Source organism: Stenella coeruleoalba (genome assembly GCF_951394435.1).
Source record: "Stenella coeruleoalba genome assembly, chromosome: 18".
Taxonomy (NCBI): domain Eukaryota; kingdom Metazoa; phylum Chordata; class Mammalia; order Artiodactyla; family Delphinidae; genus Stenella; species Stenella coeruleoalba.
In genome coordinates, this window is record NC_137164.1 from 64,060,697 (window position 1) to 64,086,418 (window position 25,722).

General features: G+C 41.3%; 1 protein-coding gene across 2 annotated transcripts in view; it reads left to right on the forward strand.

Moving 5' to 3' along the window:
* Positions 1 to 499: 499 nt before the first annotated feature.
* Positions 500 to 25,722, forward strand: part of DNAJC3 (DnaJ heat shock protein family (Hsp40) member C3) — a 90,607-nt gene continuing 65,384 nt past the window's right edge. The window contains exons 1-2 of one of the 2 annotated variants that reach the window (XM_079903487.1): positions 500 to 1,465; positions 20,501 to 20,611. In XM_079903487.1, the coding sequence (XP_079759613.1) occupies positions 1,384 to 1,465; positions 20,501 to 20,611 (193 nt within the window). In that variant the 5' untranslated portion in view covers positions 500 to 1,383. Of the gene's footprint in view, positions 1,466 to 18,800; positions 18,927 to 20,500; positions 20,612 to 25,722 lie in introns of those variants that run through there. The other variant, XM_079903488.1, reaches the window with a different exon arrangement.

Genomic DNA, 25,722 nt, shown 5'->3' on the forward strand with positions numbered 1-25,722 from the left:
CTTCACATTATGTTACACTGCTTTCCACCACAACTACTAAGGGACTCAGTTTTTTGTTTGTTTTCCCTTTCTCCAAACCATTTCCTTTGCTTAGTTCCCTCTGGAATAAAAGCTTAGAAAGCTTTTACCCTCCTGAGTGTATTTTTAGGAAATAACGAATTCACTGTGCCATTTATCATTCATGAGTTCTAAAGTGTGCAGTAGCACCAAGATAGCAAATGCATACTCACTGGTAAAGTAATAAGTTTGCACTTGACAGCGCTTAACACAGAAAGGCATTACTGTTTCATCCCATGTGAAACATCACTGGTGCATAGTGTGCGTTGTGTTGAGGACGCCGGAGGAAGTGGCGGTGAACAAGTTTAATGCCAAATTGTGTAACTTGAATTTTACCTTGTTGAGTTTCCTCTGTTGAGCACAAGATACAAGATCCGTCCTAACACGTCTCTCTTTTTTTCCTTATAGTTGACGTTGGCTGCACTCTCAAGAGCCCTTTGCTCTCTCAGCTGCTGTGCTTCCCTGGTTTCTTCTGCACAGAATCTTCCAGAATTGCTCTTTTTCTGGACACGCTGGTCCACTGGACAGTTGGGGAATGGGTCCCAATCTTCCATGCCATTCTCACTTACCTCCCTTAGGTCCCTAATGTACCTGGTTGTCCTGACATGCTCCCGGCTCCAACGGCTCACCCTACTTTACTGAGCCCGAGCTTCTCCTGATCGTTTCGCCACCGCTCTTCAGGGCGGTCCGTGTAGGTTCCGAGACTCTCAGAGGGAGGTAGCAGGCTCTGCCACTTGTCCTGTTCCCCGATCCACCCCCGCAGACTTCCTGGGACCAGGTTTGGCTTCTCACTGCGGAAGCGGCGGATTCACCTTTCGCCAAACAGCACACTGGAAACCCTCGGATTGCTGACATCCTCCTCCTCGCCTACCCAGCGCGCGGGGACCGGCCCAAAAAGGCTTCCGCGGCCTGCGCATGCGGACTCGGCGGCTGCCACACAGCTGCCCGGCCGCCTCCCTACGGCCCGCCGCAGCGATTTGGAGCTCCTGACAGCTCCACCGCAGGCGGACGCAGTCTTGTCTCGTGCTTCCACGTTATCCTATCAGATAAGGGGCGGGGGCAGCGGCCCCTACAGCCTATCAGCGCGAACCACGACCCCGGCGAGCCCAGTAGGAAAGTGGCCAGGAAGAAGGTGATTGGGCGGCGGCGGCGCTCGGGGCGTAGCCCCGCCCGGGCCCCGCCTACCGCTGCCTTCTTCCGCGGGGCGCCAGCCGCCTTAGGCCCGAGCAAGAGCGGACGGCGGGTGGGCGCAGCTGCAGCGTGAGCGCCGGCGGGGGCTGGTGGGCCCCGCACCTTTGCTCCTCCTCAGCGCCCGCGCCCTCGGACATGGTGGCCCCCTGCTCTGTGACCAGCCGGCTGGGCTCGGTGTTCCCCTTCCTGCTGGTTCTGGTGGACCTACAGTACGAAGGTGAGTCGTGTCCTGCCCCGGCCGGAGGAGCGGGCTCCCGGGCCAGGCCTCGCAGCGCTTCCCCGCCTCCGTCCCGGCACGAGTTTCGGGGCGGCCCGGGCGGTGGTGCGGGAGCCGGGGACTCCGTGGCCTGGCTTGGGCCTAAGCCCGCCCCTGGGCGGGGGCCGGCTCCCGGTTCCGGGTTTGTCTGGGGAAGAGGTGCGGGACCGGCGGGCCGCGGGGCCGGGACAGCGGGTTTGGAGTGAGGAGTGGGGCTAATGGGGTCGGGGGGAAGCGGGGCACCGGGCAGCGGCTTCTGGGGCGTCCTGGGACGCGGATACCCGGGCAGCCGTCGGCTCCCGGCCTCGCTCGGGACCCTCGCTTGGCGCCTGGGGACTCTAGGGCAGTGGTGCTGGGAGGAGGCGGTAAAGGTGGCCCAAGGGGTTCCGGGGGGTTGGCGGTGGGGAGGATGTCCTGCTGAGTAAGGTGAGGGGGACAGTGTTGAATGTTAAAAGTGAGTAACCGTCACCCCGCTCTGCTGTCTTGTGTCTAGAAGTTGTTAGGTTGCAGTCGTTAAGTAGCCGGTGCAGGCATTCAGGCTTCCGGCGGGCAGGGCACTAAGTTTGTGGCTTTGCAGCCTGTTGTTGGTTCAGCTTTCCTATTACGAGTTCTCTGGAAAAATGTCCCCGTAAGAAGATACGAATGCTTCAGCTTCCCTACGGTCCTACAGTTGGGAATGTTGGCTACTCTAACAGAACAGCAAACATAGAGGGCTGTCCCGTCTTAGTTGTCAACTTGAGGAGTACGAGTGAAACCTGCAAGCGCTCATTGAACTGACGCTGCTAACTTGGTTACCCTGCGAAATATTCGAGTATAATGACATGCCACGTGCACTGACCTATTTTCGTCCCCATGAATAGGCTAGTAGTCAAATTAAACATTTTAATATTGGACTTAATATTAGAGGGAGTGCGGAGCTGAAGTTGGGAATTGTTTACGGTAAAATCCCCTCAAAATTATAAACTTACAAAAAGGAGTAATACTCTCCAATTTTTAGGTGTCATTTATGGCAGTGGTTTTTTTTTTGGAGGAGGGGTTCCCCTGGAGACCATATATTTTTTGGAACACCAAAACAAGATATATAGCGTGATAACATTGGGACAAAGAATTTGACAGTGAAATTGGAATGCCTGGACCACTTTAATATAGGTCATGTATTCCAGTTCTTTTGCGTTTTCTGATGTTAACACCTCCTGCCCGGTGAAGTTTAGCGTTAATCCCCAGTTGTCATTAATTAATTATGGCCACTTAAGAGAAAGTTGCCTATATTGTGCTTAACGTCAATTATTTTTTAAGTTACACAGGTACACACTTTTGAATGATTTGCTTTTTCCACTAGCTTGTAGACCACCTTTTTAGAATCGCTGTTCTGTATATGATTCTGTAGGACTCATAACACTTCATATCTCTCCTGTGGTATTTTCCAGAAGAAAAACCTCGCCAGAGAGCTTTTCGGTATGGGAGGCATTGGTAACGTTTCTCAGAGGGGTGCTAAAGTGCTGTCTTCTTTAGGGTGTTGTCTGTGTAAAGCAGCAGGGACTTGGTACAGGTGGTAGGGAAGAAAGGAAGAAGATCTTACATTTATTGAAGGTCTGCTGTGTGCCAGGCACTGTCCTGGACACCTTTCTGTAATCTGTATCTTATTCATGGAGGTATGTGATGTTATTTCTGCTTTACAGATGAGGGAACTGAGGCTCCAAGAGTTTAATTAACTTAGATAAGGTCACATAGCTGTTAACTCTAAGAGCCATAAGTTTAACTCAAGTTATTTGACTCTAAAGTTCATCTTGTGTGTGGGCTGGAAACAGAAGTTAAGTGGTTGACAGCATAATGTGGGCCCAAGCATTTGTAAGTGGTGGCAGCTGAGAAAAATCAGCATTTTTGTTTGTTTCTTTGCTTGCCACCAGCAATAATGAACAGGAAGGTGATTTCCTGACATGTTTAATACAGCGGTTCTCAAGCCTGAGTGTGCATCACCTGGAGAGCTTTTTAAACAGAGTGCTGAAACTTACTCCCCAAACTTTTGATTCAGTAAGTCCAGGTAGGACCTGAAATTCTGCATTTCTAAAAAGAAATCACTGGTGAGAATCACTGATGTAATAAATTATATAGTGGAGTTAACTTAGGTATCTGTTATTATATATCTATTATTTTATTTGGTGATGGGGATATAAAGATAAGAAAGAACCTCTGACTTGCATTAGCAAATGGTTAGCTCCTGTTTTCCCAAATAAGTTCTGCCTCTGGGTTCTCTAACCTAAATGTCCTCTGGAGTCATTCAGGACTGTGTGATCCCACTGTTAGGCTTAAGGCTTGGGGAGAGAAGAAATAAATGAGAATGGGTGTGAGAAGAGTGAGTGAGAAACAAGACCTTGCATATGTTGGAGACTGTCGCCAATAATTAGCTTAGCTGGCCTATTTTTTTCTGATTTAAAATATTCATCTTTTTTTTTTCTAGGCTTTTCTGTTAATGTAATTCAGAGGAAGAAAATATGTGATAGGCTCATGAATTGAAAGGTTAAATCTTTTAGCATCCCTTTTCAAAAAGGCCTTTGAAAGGGGGAAGTCCAAAGCACTAGTTTGGGAATAGAATTTTTGGAGCAGAAAGAAAACTTTTAGTATAAGTATCTACTTTAGTATTCTCATATTACAGATAAGGAAGCTATTTTAATTCTCTGCTAATGGTGTGTTCTATTTGGTGATTTAAGTAGGAACACAACCTGGGAACCAAACCTTCTTTTATCTCTTTTTCTTCCTCAACATTCTTTCAGGACTCAATTTTTCTTTATTTCACTGAACTGATCTGACTAAACCATATATTTTGGACATTGGGAAAAGAATAGTTGAAATCTCATGAGTACAAAAGATGGTGATACTTCTTATGTGAATCTAACTTACTAAAAGTATGTTTTGTGTTCTCTAGGATTTTCTTGACATTATTTAAATATGAAAAGAATAAAGTAGCGAAAACAAAGGACTTTCAGTAATTTATATACAGTAGTCCCCCCTTATCTGTGGTTTCGCTTTTCTTGGTTTCAGTTACTTGTGGTCAACCGTGGTCCGAAAATATTAAATGGGAAATTCCAGAAATAAACAATTCATAAGTTTTAAATTGCGAACTTTTCTGAGTAGCATGATGAAATCTCACGCTGTCTCACTTAGGTCATGAATCATCCCTTTGTCCCATGTATCCTGCCTGTTAGTCACTTAGTAGCTATCTGGATTATCAGCGGTATCTCAGGGCTTGTGTTCAGGTAACCCTTATTTTACTTAATAATGGCCCCAAAATGCAAGCCTAGTGATGCTGACAATTCGGAAATTTGGATATGCCAAAGAGAAGCCGTAAAGTGCTTCCTTTAAGTGAAAAAGTGGAAGCCCTTGACTTAGTAAGGAAAGAAAAAAAATTGTATGCTGAGGTTGCTGATATCCACGGTAAGAACGAATCTTCTATCCGTAAAACTGTGAAAAAGGAAAAAGAAATTTGTGCTAGCTTGACTGTCGCAACTCAGACTGCAAAGGGTGCGGCCACAGTGTGTGTTAAGTGCTTAGTTAAGATGGAAAAGGCATTATATTTGTCCAGTAAGATATTTTGAGAAGAGGGGACCACATTCACATCTTTTATTACAGTGTATTGTTATAATTGTTCTATTATTGTTGTCAATCTCTTACTGTGTTTAATTTATAAATCAAACTTTATCATAGGTGTGTATGTATAGGAAAAAACATAGTGTATATATAGGGTTCGGTACTGTCTGTGGTTTTGGTATCCACTGGGAGTCTTGGAATGTATTCCCTGAGGATAAGGGGAGATTCTTATAAACTAAGTATTTTAGCAGATGATCAGATTGCTTCTAGAATTATTTTAGATTCATTTAATGATATATGCTATAGTTAGCAATAGTGTCCAAGTCCCAATTCACTTGACTAGTTAGCATTGCAAAGTGCCCAGAAATGCAATTGATTAGATTCTGTGGGACAGGGGGAGTTGTTCTGAGATGGGTGCCCTGTAGTAATTAGGCTTTACTTTCCCATATGAAGTTAATTAATTTAATTTCTATTGCCATAGTGTTCCTTTGGTTATTGTCCAGCTATTAATCTTTGTTTCTATGGAAATAATAATGGGAACCCAATCACCTGCTCTTAAGAGCAAAAACATCATGTCAACCATAAATTGATTTTTCAAGATCTTCGGAATGCTGCTTTTTAAAAAAATTTTTTAATAAGTTTAAAAAATCTGATGAGTTTATGTTATATGGAGTTCTGGACTATGGAGAAGACTCATTTAATCAGTTAGCAGAGGCTTCACTGTAGTGTTCTTTGGTGAGGTATATGTAGTATAGAACTCTTGGTTTTTGCCTTTGAGTTTACAGACTGCTTGGGGATATAAAACATGCTTTGTGAAGCATCCATGTCCTCTTCCCTACTTTCTCAGTGTAGATTTAGCAGTCCATCTTGTAGTCACTCCACTGAAAACATCCTTTAATTTTCTTGCTCCTGTGCTCTTTTGTTTTACTCACCTGGCAAAATTTGAACTGATTAAATCCAACTTGGCCAACTTGTTTGTCAAACCTCACAGCTGAACATGGATGGAGAAAAATGAAGATAACCTTGCTGACTGGTCTCATTTTAAGCATATAATCTCTATTTCACATGCACACTCAGTACTGCTAACATTTCTACAATTCCCTAGTATGTCTATTGAAAATCAGTGTCTCAAACCTCTTCCTCTTTCCTTAAATCTCCAATTTAAACCCTCCTTTTCTTTCTTCTGTTGCCTCATTCTTTTAGACCTTATCTTTATTGGGAAAATGAAAGCCATCACAGGGCAATTTCCTCTTCTTTCTACCTCTGAATTTACTAGCCTACTTGCATCTCTACCCATTCTGCTAATTTTCTTATATTAATGGATAAAGCATCTCTATTCCTGGCAAAACCCAATTCCTATACTTATGCCCTGGATTCCATTTCCTCTTGCCTTCTGAAAATATTGCTTCTACAGTTATTGTTTTTCTCCTGTATCATCATTTTCTTCCTCTTCTGGGTCATTGACATCAGCACTTCAACATGCTATAGTATTTCCACTATAGTGTTTCCAAAGTTTTGATAGCAGAACTTAAAGAGTGGTTGGTAGTCTCTACTGCTATATTCTCGTCTTCTGTTCTCTTCTCAACCTAATACTCCACTAATACTGCAAAGCCTGACTTATATGACTCCTATTTACTTATATCTCTTTTCATCTTAATCTTCTCCATCGCTAGGCTCCTACCACATCAACTTTACTTCCAAATGCCAAGCTCATTTTTTGACTAAGTGTCTTTATTCCTGTTGTTCCTATACTCTGAAGATTTCAGAGAACAGCCAAATGAGCATTCATGTTTCAGTCCTGACGTATTATGTAGGAAGCACGCTCTAGGTCAGTTAATACTCTCCCTTTACCTTTTTGTATTTTCTTCATAAAACTTAATATTGTCTTGAACTACCTCATTTGTATTTCTTGTCTGTCTGTTCCTCTAGAATATAAGCTTTATGGAAAACACTCTTGTCTCTATACCTAAAACATGTTGACGTGAAGTAGATGTGCAGTAAATATTTCTAGAATGGATGAGTGAGGTTGACTGTTTTAACTTTTTTTTTTTTTTTGGGTAAGGACCATTGCACACTTATTTTCCAAGTTGAAATTCCTTGAACAAGGAGTCCCATCACAACATTTATGCTTCCATAGTTAATTGAAACAAAGACACATGTCCATTGAAATCGAGCAAACTTGGTTACAATAGATGTTATTTTCCTAGTTTACCCAGGAAGATTTCATGCAGGCATTGTTCATATGTACTTGCTACATAACTACTCAGCCTTGTCTTCCTTTCAGTTTGGCTTTGTATACTAAAACACTTTTTAGGTTAGAGTAATTGGAAAGAGATGCTTACAAGGTTTAGGGTTTCCAGCTCAGTGTATTTTTATTAAAACTGTTTCATCATTGGTCCTCACTGACTGTGGAATTGCGAAGATAATGAACTTCTTGCTCTTTCTGTGGCCAGATTCCAGTTTCCTGTGTTTCTGTCATGAGACTTTTTTCGGACTCTGCCCCATCTTGCTTTGATCTTGGATTTAGATAGGACCTTTTACAGACAGTACTTTTTTTTTCCCTTGTGTACCTTTTTAGAATGATCTTAAGGTTCTCTTCCTCCCTGACATTCTAAGTGCTCCAACCTGAACAACCACCCTAAACTTGCTTCTGTTCTGCCACCTGGTCTTGGCTTGAGCCTGAGCATCTCTGACCTTTTATTCTTGCCTTTTTCAGTCTGGTTGCTCCAGTCTTGATTGTGACTGTCAGCACATCATACTTTTTTTTTTTTTTTTTTTTTTCAGTACGCGGGCCTCTCACTGTTGTGGCCTCTCCCGTTGCAGAGCACAGGCTCTGGACGCGCAGGCCCAGCGGCCATGGCTCACGGGCCCAGCTGCCCCACGGCACGTGGGATCCTCCCGGACCGGGGCACGAACCCCTGTCCCCTGCATCGGCAGGCGGACTCTCAACCACTGCGCCACCAGGGAAGCCCAGCACATCATACTTTTAACCCCTCAACTTTATGTTTCTTAAAATTCTTTATATTTTGCTCTCTAAAATATGACAGATTCTAATACTAACTTCAGTGAAAGAGTTAGCTACTCCACCTTTTTTCCTGTCCTTCCTGTATATTTTGCTGACCTTTGGTTGATACTTGTCTATGGAGAAACTTATTGTTTAATTCTGTTCAGGAGATGGCAGGATGTTTGGTTGCCTCATCTCTCAGAATTAGGAGACTGCTTTCATTGTCACTGTCTCCTGGGATGTGGCAATGGAATAAAAAATTATCCATGGCTCAAAATAACACAGTTGAGATATTGCAAAAACAGCCACATTTGCAATTTTTAAAGAAACGTATTAGTGTATTTATGAGTCTTTGGTAGTAGTATCAGTTTGATTTTTTAATTGTTATTACATATCTTTACTTCTATTATTCTGATGAATTATACATTTAAGAAGGAATTTAGTTACATTCATTCAATAAATATTGAGTGTCCGCTTTGTGAAAGGTACTGAACTAGGTGATAAAAAGAAGAAGAGACCGTTCATTCTCTCCGACTTGCTTTCGATCAGGTTTGGGACTGTGGGGGTTGTGAGAGGCAGGCAAACTGTGAAGGTCAGCTTATTGAGACTGGGGTATTGCAAAGTGAAGTCATGTACTTGTGAGTGGAGGGATGCACAGTATAGCAGGAGCATAGGAGGAACTTTTCCCACCTTCTCACTGAGGTAGTTAGGGAAAGTTTCACAAAGGAACCAGCATTTGAGGGCAGAATCCTGATAGAGGAGTGGGAGTTATCCAGGTAGGCAAGTGGGGGAGGCCTTTTCATGGCATAGCAAGTTTAAAGGGATACAGCATAAGAACTAGTATGTTCAGGAAAGTTCGGCCAGTTCATTATGTTATTGGAGTATAAATTAAGAGTTGAAGGAGTGAGGGGTGATAAGGCTGGACCCACATCAAGGGACCTGATCAAGAAGGGTCTTGTTTGCCTTTAGATCTGAAGGGACTGAGGTTGAATCTAGCCAGCGACCTGAAAATACTGCAGACTTGTTACTAGGAGTGCATCTTGGGAGGATTGCTCTTGCAGTAGCATGGGGGCTGGATTTGGAGGAAGGTGAGAGAAGATCCCGGTTAGGAGGCACACCATCTCTTTCGGGGAGAAGGCGGCCTACACAACCGCCACGTACACTATGGCAAGTTCTGTTATGGAAAAGTGACCAAGATGCACTGGAGGAATAGTAATTCTCCCTGGATGATTGAAATTTTTGTAGAGGAAGTGGTATTTACTTATCACATTATTAAATAGAAATTATATTGGGTAAAATTGTAACATAATAAAGATCTGAGTTTTATTTAAAAGGCACAGAAATGCTGGATACCTCTTTTAATCATAGAAGGCAAGAGAAAGTTAGTTTGGAGAGGAGCTCAACCTTTGGGGTGACAGTATACATAACTTTTTGGAGGGATACCACGTTACATTATTTGAAGGAATGGTACAAATGAAAGAATGTAGATGGATGTTTTGGTGCAACTTACAGAAGAGGTAAAGGTGACCCCAACTTGCATGCACTGCCTTCGTGACCAGGAAAGTGACCCTGTGGCCATGGGAAGCCAGCCTGAGGCTCAGCTCTCAGTGTCCCTGTCTCCCAGTGTGTGCTTGTGAGAGAGATACTTTGCCATGCCAGGTTCGTGGGCCCCCGTTTGTGCAAGCTGGTGTTATGGTCACCCAGTTCTTCGGATTTCATCTGCTCATTCAGGTAGTGAGGCTCAGTGAAATCACACAGGTGGGTATCATTTGTCAGTGAACAGTTTGTGCCGTTCCAGTAGGGACTGATTCACACTGTTTTCCAAGTGTAACACATGTTCTGTTGCATTCAGCCAGCTTGCTCAGTCGTCATGGTTTAGTTTCTTGGTATCCTGAAGAGTTTGGGATTCAGCCACCTCATTGGTTCTGCAGCTTCATCAGTTTCTCGGCGTATTCTCTCTCCTCATGACACTGCTGAAGAAAATATTAGGCAGTGTCCTTCACAGCCCCACCATCGGGGTCAAAGCAGCAAGACACGGCCAGGTAGACGGAGGAGGCGTAGAGCTCCAGTCTGGTGGTCGATGGGGGCCTCCGAGTCCTGGTGGTCGCTCCGGCATACCCGCGAGGGGGCCTCGGTCATGGTGGCAGGTGGCTGAGGAGGGGCCTCCAGGGTGCTGTGGGGAGGTGTTGCAGCGACGGTTTGACCCAAGCTCTGTCAAGCCCTGTTGAAGCAGGACACCGCTGTGGCTCTCCGTGAAGAATGTCTGGCTGGGGGCATCTGGACAGAGTACTTCAGGGAACTTCACAAATATGTTCTTGGTTCCCACTAGACTTCAGGCTCCGCTTGTGAGGTTGGAAAGGATTGTGGCTAAAATGTTACATTAAATGATGGGTTCGGTGAGTGAAGCATACAAGACTTAGTAGCTGTGGAAAGAAAGCTTAGCCTGGTTTATATGGGGAAAAGTTTCCTGAGCTGTGCTGCAAAGAAAGCTAGGCTTTGGAATTGAATCTTATTGTGACAGTTACTGTGAGTCTTCAGGCAGGTTGGGTAACTTCTTTGAGCCTCAGATTCCTCAGTTATAAAAGTATGGAAGATGTTTACTTTCTACATTTGTTGTGAAAATTAAGTGAAATAAATATACTGAAAGTATCCACTGTATAGTAGGTTCTTAATTTCTTTCTGTGTTACATCTTTCCTGTTAGACATTTTCATGAGTGGATAAGGAAAGTACTGTGACTAATGGTTTATCTCATATCCAGATTTCTTACCTCCTCAAGCAATCTGGAATCTTCTATTCAGTACATTGATCTGATCTTCCCTTTTGAGAAAATATAAGTGGGAGATGTTTGAAATCTTCTTGCTAATTTGAAGACTACGTCCTTTCCCCCAACATGTTGAGAACACATAGATAAACCCATCAACTTGCCCTAGTAATTAATTGTTCTTACTGTAACAGGCTGGATCCTTCCATAGCCCACACACAGCATTTTCACCATTCTTATTTGCATCCCTAGTTCATTCTCTAGTATCATTTTAACATGGTTTCTGCACACGTTTCTGCATAAGTGATGCACAATCCTTTATATTTTACACTAGGAACTGTAAATGTTTATGGGTGTAGAGTTTATATTAGAATTTACCTTTACAAGATCAAAATGAACTATCTTTAATTGTTTTAATTTCTCCACCTCTATCTCTTAAAAAGATTTAAAGTAAAACCTTATTTTGTGAAACGTTCTACATTTACAAAGGTGGGGAATGGTATCATGAATCCCCAAGTGCTAATCTCCCAGCTTTAACAATTTTCAACCCACGAGCAATCTTATTTCATCTATACCTGTGGATTATTTTGGAACATTTCACATGACATCATTTCATTCATACATATTTTAGTATTTATGAAAGATAAGGACTTTAAAATTTTAGAGCCTGTATCATCTATATTCCCCGCAGTGTCTGATTATAATGCTATATCTTTGAACTACAGTTTAACGAAAACGTTTAAGGCAGGGTTATTTTGCTCTTCTTTCCTCACTTATTAGGCTGCTTAATTATAAAATATGTCTCTAGTGTTAACAAATACTCTCTAAAAGTTTTCAATTGCAAGTGATTATTTAATCAGTACATTGTTAACAAAACACATTCCTCAGTTTACTTTCTTTTTAAGCGCATGAATACATTCTTACTTGAAAAAATTAAACAGTACAGAAATACATACTATATCTTCTTTTTAAAGCATAAATGAAATCTGAGTATATTTACTGTAATGAAACTTGCTGTCCTTGGTTCACACCACCACAGTCCTTTCCATTCTTTCCCGCCTCTAATCTGTTTTCCACACCGCAGGCAAAGTGATCTTTTTAAAATGTAAATCAGATAGTCAGTTCCTTGCTAAAAAGCTATCTAATGACTTCCCTTTGCTCTTAGAATAAAACCCAGATTTCTTACCAGAGCCTGCAAGGCCCAGTGTGATCTATATTGCCTGAATCCTCTATCCTTCTTAACATGCTGGGAGCCTCCTTTTGATTCCTTAGAGTTGAGCTTGGCTTTGAGCTTATTTTCTGCTCCTTGCCTGGTCACATTCTGGCATGCTGGAGGCTTCTTGTCATTCAGGACTGCTCTCCCGCCTTTTATGCTTTAACTCAAACATCTTCTCAGGGAGGACTTACTTGACTATATTAAGTCCTCCTCTTCCTTGCCTCTGGCAGAAATGATTTTGTTTATCCAGCTTTTTCTCCACTGCATTCCTACTGCTAGATTAGTCAGTGCATAGACCTTTGGTCTGTTTTTTAATGTGTGTGGCATCCTGTGGATCTGTAAGAATGTCAATTGTATTCATTTTTAGATTTTTTTTTTTTTTTTGCTCCACTAAGTTTGGTTCCTTAATTTTCTTATTTGGTGTTAGTTTCTTATGGATTGATTTTATGATTAGCTTTGTTTTTCAGAATTGCTCATTGCTAATCTTTGAATTCTGATTGTGGGAGAAGGCCGATTGCCTGTCTGGAGGCTGAGAAATCCCCAGGGCCCCTCCCTTTTCCTTGTATCAGAGTTTGGATCCCTCAGAGAACTGCAGCCACCTCCATGGTACATTTCCCCTGAGAGGGTCTTTGGATATGATTTTGCCCACCAATCTAATCCTGTCCTTTTTATGTTTTGAGAGTTTCCCCCAAATTTCTGTATTTTAGGTGGCCCTCTTCTTCTTTAAAAACATTTTTTTTCCAGCAAGGTTATGCATTTATCTTTTTAAGTGAATTCTGTCATTTCTAGAATTTGAGCATGTTGGGAGGTAGGCTCATGTGCTTAGGTGACTGTCTTACTCTAGTCCCCATGGACTACTTTCTTCAAAAAAAATTTTTTTTAATGTAAGGGGTAGTTTTTATCAGCCAGTCTTTCCTCACTGAAAGGATTTACATTAAAAAAAATTTGTTTTTGGAAAAATCTTAAAAATATACCAAAGTAGAGAAAATAGTATCATTTACCACTGTGTACCGTCTGTCACCCAGCTTCAAAAATTACCAATACCAGGTCGCTCCTATTTCATCTATATTTTCATCCTCCTCTCCAAGATGATTTTGACGTCAGTCCCGTTCTTCACATTATGTATTCTGTAAATACTTCAGTATGTGGCAGAGACTCCAATGTAATGCTGGAAAGTAGCCTCTCTCTCCAGAGTCCATGATTACCTGCCGTCTAGGGGGTCCTCATAAAGCTAAAGGCTGCTGGGTTCTCCTCGGTGCTGTTTTGGCAGAGGCTGCCTTATTCATTACTGTTATGGCCACAGCCTTACATATAGATTTCAGTAACATTTGTTAAGTGAAACATTAATTTCCATAATCTTCATTATGAAAAGTAGGTTATATTTTTGGAAATGGTATGGAATAGGTGGAAATAGGTGACCCTCACATTCTGAATATAATCAGTTTCTAAATCTATATTGCATAGTGGATTTTCACAGGGCAGGAGCCTATATCTTCATTTTAAGTGGGAAAAATAACAGTACTTTCCCAGCCCACTGAGATCCCCCAACTGATTTCTCCAAATTTTATCCACACGCTCTTAAATAGGTTAGATATTTTCACATTGTTGCCCTAAACAAATAGGGCTGTGCAGGACCCTGAGTTTTTTGTTTTAAATTAATTTTATTGAAGTACAGTTGACTTAAAATGTGTTAATTTCTGCTGTACAGCACAGTGATTCAGTTATACATATACACACACACACACACACACACACACACACACTCTTTTTCATATTCTTTTAGGGTTTATCACAGGATATTGAATATAGTTCCCTATGCTATACAGTAGGACCTTTTTATTTATCCATTCTATATATAATAGTTTGCATCTGCTAATCCCAAACTCCCGATGCATTCCTCCCCCACCCCCTTTTCCCCATTGGCAACCACAAGTCTGTTTTCTGTGTCTGTGACTGTTTCTGCTTTGTAGATAAGTTCATTTGTGTCATATTTTAGATTCCACATATAAGTGACATCATATGGTATTTGTCTTTTTCTGACTGACTTTCTGATAGTCTCTAGGTCCATCCATGTTGCTGCAAATGGCATTATCTCATTCATTTTTATGGCAGAGTAGTATTCCATTGTATATCTGTACCACATCTTTATCCATTCATCTTTTGATGGACATTCAGTAGATTGTTTCCATGTCTTGGCTGTTGTGAATAGTGCTGCTGTGAACAAAGGGGTGCATTTTATCTCTAAATTATAGTTTTAGGGCTCCAAATTTTTGAGACCACCAAGTTAAAGTTTCCTCCTTCCCCCTCTCCCTTTTTCCCTTCCTCCGTTGTACAGAGGGCTCCAACAGGCAGCCAAGGTAATAAAACACTATACAGAAACTGCAGACCAGGAATAGGAAAAGCAAGCTGCTTTGTTTAGTAGGGTAAATAGTAAGGTAAAGTGCATTTCATGTGGCTTTTTGCTCTATTCGATGAAATCAGGAATTCACTAGCTTTTGATGACTGAAATAGCAGGCAGTTGCTCAAATAGTCGCTCTGGGTGTCTTCCTGATCTCCTGCTCTTTCTTCACTTGACCTCTGCATCCAGACAGTTGACATAAGTCACAGGTAGTCATCTTTTTCTTTCTCTTATTTTTCTAAGCAGTGTATTCTTCTCTGTTTCCATTGCTACTACTCCACGGTCAGGTCAGCGTCATGTCGCCTGGGTTATTGTAACAGAGAGTTTATTGGTTTCCCTCGTCCCTTCTGGCTGTTTACTGGAATCCTCTAGCAGTGAAAGTGACCCACTCAGAGCAATGAAGTCATGATGGAGAGGGGAGCTGGCTGAAATCCTGGACGTGGAGTTCTCTGAAAGCCTCATTAATCTTGAGCTCTGGGCTTCTAAGTATGATGTTCTTTGTGTTTGGAGTGCTGCTTTCTCTCTTCAGCCTATTCCCACAGGTCCATCCTCCCCATTTGTCTGTCAGGTTTCAGGGGGGACCTCGGGGAGACCGCACCCCCCACCTCACCCCCAGCACTGTCCCGTAGAACTTTCTGTGATGGTGGCAAATGTTCTGTATCATCCTTGCTGTCCCACACACTAGCTGCTAGCTATCCAGCATTTACACTGTGACTAGTGAGACTGAGTAGTTGAATTTTAAATTTAATTTTAACTACAGGTGTTAGGCGCCTTCACTTGTGCCCTCACAGCACCCTGTGTGTATTCCTCGCATCCAAACACTTACTGTAGTGTATGTTTTCCCAACATTTTGTTACTAAACATTTGCAAGTTGAAACAGTTTTATACTGTCCAGTCCTATACCCATCACCTAAGCTCTATCATTAATGTAATTAGTATACTTGGTTTTTGTTTTCTTTTGGCTGCGTCGCGCAGCATGCAGGATCTTAGTTCCCTGACCAGGGATCGAACCTGTGCCCCCTGCATTGGGAGCGCGGAGAGTCTTAACCACCGGACCGCCAGGGAAGTCCAGTATGCTTGTTTTTAACACATATCCATCTGGGCATGTCTCTATCCATCCATTCATTAATCCTTTTTTAAAAAATGTTTTTCAAAATAACATCAATACACAGGTCCCTAAATAACATGCATATCATCAGTAGTTTTGGGGGGGATTAAAATTTATATACAATAAAATGTCCACTTTGTCCAAGCATAAATCTGCTGGGCTTTGATAACCGCGTGTGCCTGTGTAACCCTGGCCTCCACCAGGGCTCGAGCGCTCAGCGCCCCGGAGAGCCCCTCCAGCTCCTGCCCGTGGTCCCCGCACCTTCCTGAGGGGTGACTTCGGATTTTTTTTTCCTGCAATGTCCCTTTACACACTGAAACACGTAACATCATGTTCCCTGTAAAAGAGAAGTGCTTTGGCTGCTTCGTGTCCATATGCGCCTTCTACACACGTTTGAACTTCAGAACAAAAATACTCTATTTCCTACCTAACAAGGTACAGCTCTTCTTATAAGCGAAGAAGTTCTCACCTGTACCCTGGTTGAGAAGATACATTTCCAACAATCACTGTGTCTGTTACTGGCTGTTACTAATTACTACTCTGAGTCCATCACTGTCCTGTTCAGTATTCACTTATATAAAAACGAAATTGTAAAGTTAATTCCAACAGCATATTGTAAAATAAAAATGGGAATTAGAGAAAATGTGGTTAGTACAGTTTATTCTCCTTATTCATGGCACTTATATTCCATATGTCTTTACGAACGTTGAATTAGCAAATACTGAACCATTGTACGTGGGAGGAAATTCAGGGTTAGGATCCTGCAAGGCCTCAGGTCACTACATGTTTGTTAGCAGATCAAAACATAACTTTGTTTTGTGTATGTTTCTGTTTAAAAATATCTTATTTAATATATATTATTGATTGACTAACATTGAACTCATGGCCAGCAGCATTATCATTCATGTCTGAATGAAGCTTATCTAACAAACTTATTTTCTTTTATTTAATTAAAAAATTTTGTTTTAGTTTTTTGCCCGCTCTGCGTGGCTTGCAGGATCTTAGTTCCCCGACCAGGGGGCGAACCCATGCCCCCTGCAATGGAAGCGCGGAGTCCTAACCACTGGACCGCCGGGGAATTCCCTAAACATATTTTCTTCGAAAGGCACAGTACAGTCTCTTGCCCTTAGTAACACTAGGCAACACTATGCTTGGGGGCCATTTTAAACAGTGAAATAACCAAAAAAAAAAAAAAAACCCACAAGAATAAAAAAATGACACTAAATACACTGTAGAAAGGACACTTACTTATAACATGAGAGCTCACACAGGAAGAAAAAGTATCACCTTGTTTGACTTCAGCTCGGAACGTGCACTTTGAGGGACTCAAGTGTGCCACCATTCTGCACATTCACATGTCCTCATATGACTGCCAAGGCACCCTGAATATTAATTTGGGGATTACAGATGAATTGGAGGGGGTCACAAATGCATTTTCGGGAGTGGGCAAATTCTGAGATACAGAATCTGTGAATTGTGAGGATTGACCGTATATACAAATAAACGTGTATAAATAAGCAAAGAGAAAATGTGCAAAGCTACTACAGTCCTGAGTCTGTAATTAGTCACGAGGTCAGAGTTGATATATATGGCATCCTTTGTCAACTTCCTGTTCCATACTTCTCATGCCTTCGGCTGGAACCTCAGCCACTCTGGCTTCTTTACCTGATGGCGTAACCCAGACCTTTGTTCCTGAAGGGTCTGAGTGCTTAACTGTTCTGTTTTTGGTTGCTGTAGTTTTTAATTAACCTTTAGTATTGGGCATGAAAGTACTAACACCCTAGAGAATCCGCTGGGTTCCAGATGTAGCCCTCTTTGCCACTCCTGTATAGCAGCAAACGCCATTTTTCCTTGATAAGCAACCACTTGCAGCTGGACAGCTAGCTGATGCTTTATCTCAGTTTCGTGCTGCATTATTAGGTTTGTATCTTGGAGCCAAAACCCTCAGTGGCCGTCCTAGTGAATTCTAATTTATAGTTCTTTTTTTTGGATAACATTTAAAATAAATATTATTTACTGTTTAAGTAAAATATTTAAAAATATATATAGGATTCTGGGTGAAGTAGGTTAATAAATGCATAACAGTCAAATGCGTGTGTATCCAACATAAGAGAATTTTCCATGTAACTTAAGTTACAACTGTAAGTACCAGGAAAAATTCAAGATAATTTTGACAGAACACTTTTCTCAGTGTATTATAGTCATCCCTAGGTTTTGTGGGCTCTATGGCTTTTGTCAAAGCTACTCAAGTTTGCCATTGTAGCATGAAAGCAGCCTTAGGCAGTGTGTAATGAAGGGGCGTGACTGTGTTCCAGTAAAATTTTATTCACAAAAACAGTTTGCTGAGCTCTGCTCTAGTAAGTGGGCACACATCAGTTAATGATAACAGATACAGTGTTATATTCCACTCTTCTTGTTCTAACACCTTTAGAATCCATTCCCACATGTTCCATGGGTTTCTGCTAGTTTATCAGCAAAGTCTTGCAGTTCTTTTGGTGTGTAAACTATTTTCCTTAGGTCATAGTGTATATACCTGCTAGTGACATCTGGAATGGTTAGGGTGGGTCTGAGTGAGCATCCCCTTTCATGGCATCTTCCCTAAGTAGTCCTAGGAATTGTAAGCAGTGGAAGGCTAGGTTTCTCTGATAGTGGAAGGCAAGCTGCTTCTACTGGTAAAGGAGGCTCAGAAGGGCTGGGAGGTTTAAGTTGGTCAGTTTCATCCAGGTACAACCAGATGTCTCCATTCGAAGTTTGAGGATCCCATTCTTTACTAATACGTGTCCTGAATTTCACAGGCGAAACTTGGCGAGACTCTGAATTCGACTATTGTTTTAATTCAACAGCCCTCAAAATTAAATTTTGTGCCTGATTTTCAGCTAAATCAGCTCTGTGGCTACAAAAAAAATAAAAAAAGAGAGAGAGAGATGGTCTCAAGGCTGCCATGGAATCTCTCAGACTGAGTGGAGCTAGGAGTTAGCCCCGAGCTTGTTATTTTCTCTCTGTAAGTGCTCTAGTGTGCTCAGAGGAACCCACCCCACGTTGCAGTCCTTATATTCATCATTACTGCTATGATGGTCAAGTGCAGCAGCCACTTCGGTTTCCAAGGCATGTGCCTCAGTTAGTACTCATTTTCTGTCAACCACAAACGATATCTTCATTAATTGATTCTACTACCTGCTACAGATGACTAACCTCTTGTTTCTCATTGACAGGGAACTCAGCCCTGCACTCAAGCTCAAGGGCATGACCAAACCAATCCTTAAATCCCATGTTTGTGGCTCTCTTAGAACCACTCCTAGTACCATTTGTGTATAAAAGTCTGGGTCCCTGCAGGAGACAGAAACCACAGGTGATTTTAAAGGGGGAAGTTTAATATAAAGAATTACTATGATAGGAGGGTGACCATAATGATGTAGAGAGAACTCTGCAGGATAGTCTAGGACTGAGAGACACTCCCCAAGGAAGGGCCAACTTGGAGGGGGACCCTCTCCTCAAGGCTGGGGTTCAGACTTCATCGGAGACAGTATAGTTGCAGGCTAGGGTTGCTGGTAGGAAAGTGCGCTGAGTTGTCGGGGATAGAGCTGGTCCACAGTGGCTGCGGAAGCGAGAAACCACCTTCTCAGGTGTAGGTGAGCCCCAGCTGGTGGGCTTGGGTGTGGGGGGTAGTTGGGGTGCTGCTGTGGGTGTGAAGCCTGGAGTACATGGCGTCCTGCTTGGGAGGGGGTGTGTGACCAAGGCTCCAGGTGGCTGAGGGACTGGATCCCTGGGTGTACGGCTAGGCCAGGGCACCACTGGATGTCCTCCCCGCTGCACGCCACGCAGCAGGAGCCAGAAGGAAGTAAAGGCAGCAGTGGGGACCAGGAGGTGTCCTTCCTGCAGTGCCCCTTCAGCACCCTTTCCTGACAAAGCCTAACACTGTGCTCAGCGTACAGAAGAATGCTTACACGCTCCGGCCCGTCATTACAGTCAAGAGCTGAAGGATGAATTCAGAGCCGAGAGGCAGCACGTTGGTTGAAAATTGGCCTGGTCAGTCGGATCGTATTATTCTACTCACGATTCCTCGCCAGCTCCCGATTTTGCTAAGAGTGAAGCCAAAGCTGTACCTAGTCGGACCCTCTACTACTCTGACCTCATCTTATTTGTTATCTCCCTTGTTGGCTCTGTGGTAGCCATCCTGACCTCCCTGCTGTTTCCACGACATACCTGGCATGCTCCTGACCCAGAGCCCTTGCACTAGCTGGCCCTTCTTCTTGGCAAGCTCTTATCCTAGTAGATATCTGCCTGGTGAGTCCTCACTTTCTTCAAGTAGGTCTTTGCTCAGATGTCAACTTCTCAATGAGGCCCTTGACCACCTTAGTTAATACTGAAAGCCCCGCCACTCCTGACCCCCCTCATGCAGCTCTACTTTTTACCTACCTTACTTTGTAATTCACTCCTTTCTTATGTCTGTCTCCTGCTACTATGTCAGGTGCCATGAGTGATAGAGGTTTTTGTTTTGCTCACTTATCCCAAGTATCTAGAACAGTGCCTGGTGCCCTGTAGATGCTCAGTAAGTTCTTGATTATTGTAGTGGACTCTAATATTCGTTGAAGTGAAATTCTAGTTTAACAAAGCAATTCTAATTTTGTTGTTGAACAACAAATTATAAATATTTTTGGTAGTACCGTGTTAGGCAGTTTTCCTTGCATTTTGTAGACTGGGTACATTCTTTTGACTACTAGGTCGATATGGGTATATTTTTGGGTGGCTTCTACTCTATAAAATGAAGCACTGTTTGTACTTTATTGTTACTTTCTCTAGGTCGCTTTTCAGCTTCTGTGACTTTTCTCATCTAAGTAAATGAAAATTTTAAACATTTTATTCTTTAGAATTAAGTCTTGGTTCGTGGAAAGTTAATTTATTATTATTTTTATTTGTTTTTAGGTGCTGAATGTGGAGTAAATGCAGATGTTGAGAAACATCTTGAATTGGGCAAGAAACTTCTTGCAGCTGGACAGCTAGCTGATGCCTTATCTCAGTTTCATGCTGCAGTAGGTTTGTATCTCAGAACCAAAACACTCAGTGGCCATCTTAGTGAATTCTAATTTATAACCCTTTTTCTGGATAACATTTAAAATAAATATTATTTATTGTTTAAATAAAATATTTTAAAATACAGGGTTCTGGGTGAAATAGATTAATAAAAGCACAATATTTGAATACATACGTATCTAACGTAAGATTTTTCCACGTAATTGAGACTTAACAACTATTAAGTACTAAGAAAAATTCAAGATAATTTTGACAGAACACTTTTCTCAATGTATTATAGTCATCCCTAGATATCCTCACAGGATTGGTTCCAGGGCCCCCTCGGATGCTTAAACCTGTGGCTACTCGAGTCCCTTATATAGAATAGTGTAGTATTTGCATGTAACCTACACACATCCTCTCGTATACTTTAAATCATCTCTAGATTACTTATAATACATAATGTAGTACAAATACTATATAAACAGTTGTAAATGTAATGCAAATGCTATGTGAATAGTTGCGCAGCGAATTTTTTCCCGAATATTTTCTGTCTGTGGTTGTGGAACCTGTAGGTACAGAGGGCCGACTGTATATATTTTTCTGCCTCCTTAAGCAGATTTCACTGAATACAGTTTTAATTTTCTTGATGATTTGAGATCATCAGTATAATAGTTACTTTGAGGCCCTTGGGGGATCCTGCAGTTCATCTCCTGTTCATTGTTGGTCAGACTCTCTCTACCCCTTAGGCTGTTGCTTTTCTTATTGCTCACTTGTGTCTGTCTGTAGCATCAACTATCTTTGCAGTGTGTAATCTGTTGGGACTGTGAGAAACGAGGTGACCAGAGTAAACAGGTTGTGAATGAGGTCTTAGAGGATTTTCTTATGAGTCACTACATAAAGTTTTTTGCTAAAGCTTTTTGATATCGTTATTCCTCATTCTTTTTTTTTTTTTTTTTTTTTTTTTTTTTTGTGGTGCGCGGGCCTCTCACTGCTGTGGCCTCTCCCCTTGCGGAGCACAGGCTCCGGACACGCAGGCTCAGCGGCCATGGCTCACCGGCCCAGCCGCTCCGCGGCATGTGGGATCCTCCCGGACCGGGGCATGAACCCGTGTCCCCTGCATTGGCAGGCGGACTCTCAACCACTGTGCCACCAGGGAAGCCCTCCTCATTCCTTTTTTATTTACTTATATATACTTACCTTTATTTGGGATAGTTAAGAGTGACAAGTCAACCTGCAGAGTAATGAGTAGTGTATTTTTAATAAGATATAGTTCTGCTCACCAGAAGAATTATCCTATTGTTGTAACTTACTATATAAGCAAAAAGTAGTTAGGTTTTGGTTTGGTGATATTTTTCTTCATGCTTTTTCTTGAACTTAGATTTTTATTACTGACGTTACTAGCTCTCTGGAATAATAGGAAACCTAGATTTTAATCTTGGCTTTGCACTTGATAATTCTGTGACATTGGTCAAGTTACGTAAGAAAGTGTAGGCTTAAAGAAGTGACCTGCACATTCCCAGCAGTTTCACTTTGCCACCGAAAAAAGGACTTTCTGTGAAGATTAGATGAGAGAAATGTATATAAAGATTTCTTTGAAAATAGGGGACAGTTACATGTGTAAGGTATGTAGAAATACTGTATCTTCGAAAATTAAGACTTTTCTAAAAGCAAATTTACTATGTTAATAGGGTTTTCTTAACTATGTGGAGCTTCTAAGGGGAAGGTTTTTCCATTTCAGTGACTAGCTCACCTTGGAAAGTTGTAGTTAATTGGTACTATTTGCAGTAGTTACTTTTCGCTAGAGACGGTATACTGTGTGACCGGGTCATTCCTAAGTCCACACTTTCTCTGGTGATTTGAGTTGTCTTCAGTGCTGCAGCACGGTAATTAACATTTTTTCAGTTATTGTCTTAGATAAAGCATGTCTTAAAAAAAAAAAACTGATTCTTCCTTGCTACCATGAGAATATTTGCAGAAACATATACCTTCTACTTATTTTATACTTTAATATTTGCTTTCTTCTTTTGCGGTACGCTGGCCTCTCACTGTTGTGGCCTCTCCCATTGCGGAGCACAGGCTCCGGACGCGCAGGCTCAGCGGCCATGGCTCACGGGCCCAGCCGCTCCGCGGCATGTGGGATCCTCCCAGACCGGGGCACGAACCCGCGTCCCCTGCATCGGCAGGCGGACTCTCAACCACTGCGCCACCAGGGAAGCCCTATTATTTGCTTTCTTTAATCTCACAAATTAATAAGAACGTTAAGGGCTGTGGCATCTTGTTAACGTCGTTTAAAATGACTGCCTGTTTTTTGTTAGCTTCACTGCCATACAAGAATTCTAGAGATGGCTCTTCCCCAAAAATAACCAATAATATATTATTATCTACACTGAAAGATGTAAATTAGTAAAGCTAAAACATGGTAATTTATTTGTGAAATTGAGTAAAGGGAAAAAGTGAGACACTGCTAGTGCCTTCAGAATTCAAATAGCAGTGTCATTTTGTTCATCGTAATTTGGCAAGTAACAGTGGTTCTCAAATGGTACACTTAGCATAATTTGAGGAAGACCTGTGTAGTTTGAGATAGTCATCATTTTAGTTTATGTAAAATAACTAACCATAGAAAATAGAGTTTAAATTGTAGTTGATGGGAGTATACGGTAGGTAGTGATAGGGTGATGTGGTGTCATGGCCTATTGAGTCTCTTATGAGATGTTTGTTTATCAGAAAAGAACTGTAGATCTTCTATTTCAGTTGTCTCATTTACCAAACATCCAGTTTAGTATGGCCATGTTTACTGCTTCAGGTAACCCAGTGAGTTAGTGAAAGCCTCTTGCTAACAGTGAATTAGTCCAGGTCTCCTGACTTCTAGACTAATAAGTTATGCAGTTACTCTAGTTACTGCAGTAGATCGAAGAGCTGCGCTACTGTAAAATGTACAATAATTTTTTGTGGTAAAGTGTCACCCATATTTTAGTACATTGCTTTAAACTGACTATAAAAATTCATTAAATGTTTATACTTCCCAACTTCTGAATTTTGTAATGTACTTTATCTCTTTAACTTTTCCTGTGATTAGAAATTGATGTTAGAGTTTGTAATAGAATTTGGCTAGTGGCATTGGGCATATCAATGACTCATTTTTTATTATAATGTTATAGCTGACATGATTTATGGCTGTGACACCCCTTTCCCATTTTCATATTTGAAAAATTACTTGGTTACATTTTGAATATTACTTAGGCATGGTATGTTTGATAATTACATTTTTACACAATAAAAGGTTTATGTATTAAAAATAGCAACACAAATAATTGTAGTACAGATCTATTGGTTATTTGGTTTGAAATTTCTTTGCATCTGGTGTATAAATAATTTTTGGCAAGAATTTTAAGATTTGGAACTTAAATACTCTTGATCTGTTGGAAACTGTGATTTAATGAAGAGTGTTGGTATCACTTTCTAAATAGTCTCCTGAAACAGTTGCACCTATTTCACTATTATGACGTAGTCAGACACAGGTTTTGTTTAGAGATTTTATCATCAGAGAAAACCACAGTGCAGGTGTGAGGATGCCCTGCCTCTCATTTCTACAGCATGGTCTTATGGGGATAAAGAGTCCTAGGGTCTGAAACATTTCTTTGGTAGACCTTACAGAGTGTCTTAGGTGTATCTGGCATGAATGAATGTCTAAAGTGGTGGATTAAATGGTGGGCATGAATGAAATGATAGGTTTCTCCAATTGCTTGGTAAGATAACCAGTATCACACTTTACATAATCTGGCTAAGTCAAAAAAAAATCCATGGCTTCATTAATTTGGTACTTAAACATATTGTGGTGCTTTCCCATTGCATTTGAACTTTACTTGTGAAATGGGGATGGACATTACTATTCACATTTACACAAAAGGACACAGTGTATTCTAGTGACCTTCAAAGGTCACATTCCAGTTCAGAAGATTGTGAACTTCTTAAGGATAAGTACTATCTTATTATTGTTATTACTATTATTATTTTAGTCTCTGGTGGTGCTCAGTAAAAGTTTGAATGAATGAAGGGGAAGAGTTGCGTTCGCTGGGAGAAAGAATGAAAAGTTTTCTGTACCTTTGCAAGCGTGGTGTTCACCCCGCTGCCACCGTTTACAGAATCATTCGTAATTGGCTTTCTGATGTTTTTCTCCAGATAGTAGTTGTATTTTCTTTATTAGGGCTAATTTTCTCACATTTGAATTGTTTGATAGTTTTAGGATTACACCTTAAATTCATTTCTCATATTCAAATTTTGAATAAACTAGTACAACAATTTGACATGTTTTCAAATGAAGTCTGGTGTTTGCAGATGTAGGCTTGCATATAATTTAAATAATGAACTGTATCATATTCGGATGGATAATAGGAAAAGTGATTATTTTCAAGGTTATCAAATCTTGTATTGTGAGAAACTAAGCATGAGTTTCTTAAACCAATTCTTGTTCAGTTGCTACTTCCTGCATAATGATTTAGGAATGGACACTAGTTCTGGGAACTGATGGTATTTTAAGATGAAGAGCCAGGGAAGGCTATTTTGATGTTTGCCATTCAAGTGACCTTATACCACTAAGCACATTGATTCTTGATTCATAGGTTGAACCATTGACATCTGATTCCTTATTTTTATAGATTCAGTGTTATAAATTGGGGTTCCAATCCCATTTCATATCTTAAAAATACCTAAAAACTGAATAGCAAAATAAGTGAAAGTGAGTGCCCCAGAAATACTTTATATAGACATTTGTTATGTATGTATAATCAAATACTTAATAAAAAGCTTTGTCATACTTAATCTTTGGAGGTTTTTCTACATAGACTGAAATGGTCAGGTTTTTTCCAAATAGAAGTCCATTGCAATTTTTGCTGAAGGTGCCTTCTTGATAAAATGCCCGAAGCCAGCAATAAGCATTCTTCTTTTCTTGAAAGAGGCTCATACTGTATTCAAAATTAGCAACACCTGTTTTTGAAAATGCCATTGCTCATTTTGTGGGGGAGATGATCTGAGTGTCCTGGTGAGGCACGTCTCTTTGAGAGCCATGTCTGTGCTGACTTCTCTGGGTCCCTGGCTTATTCCTGGCAGGTCTCAGTGTTGAGTGGATGTGGGAC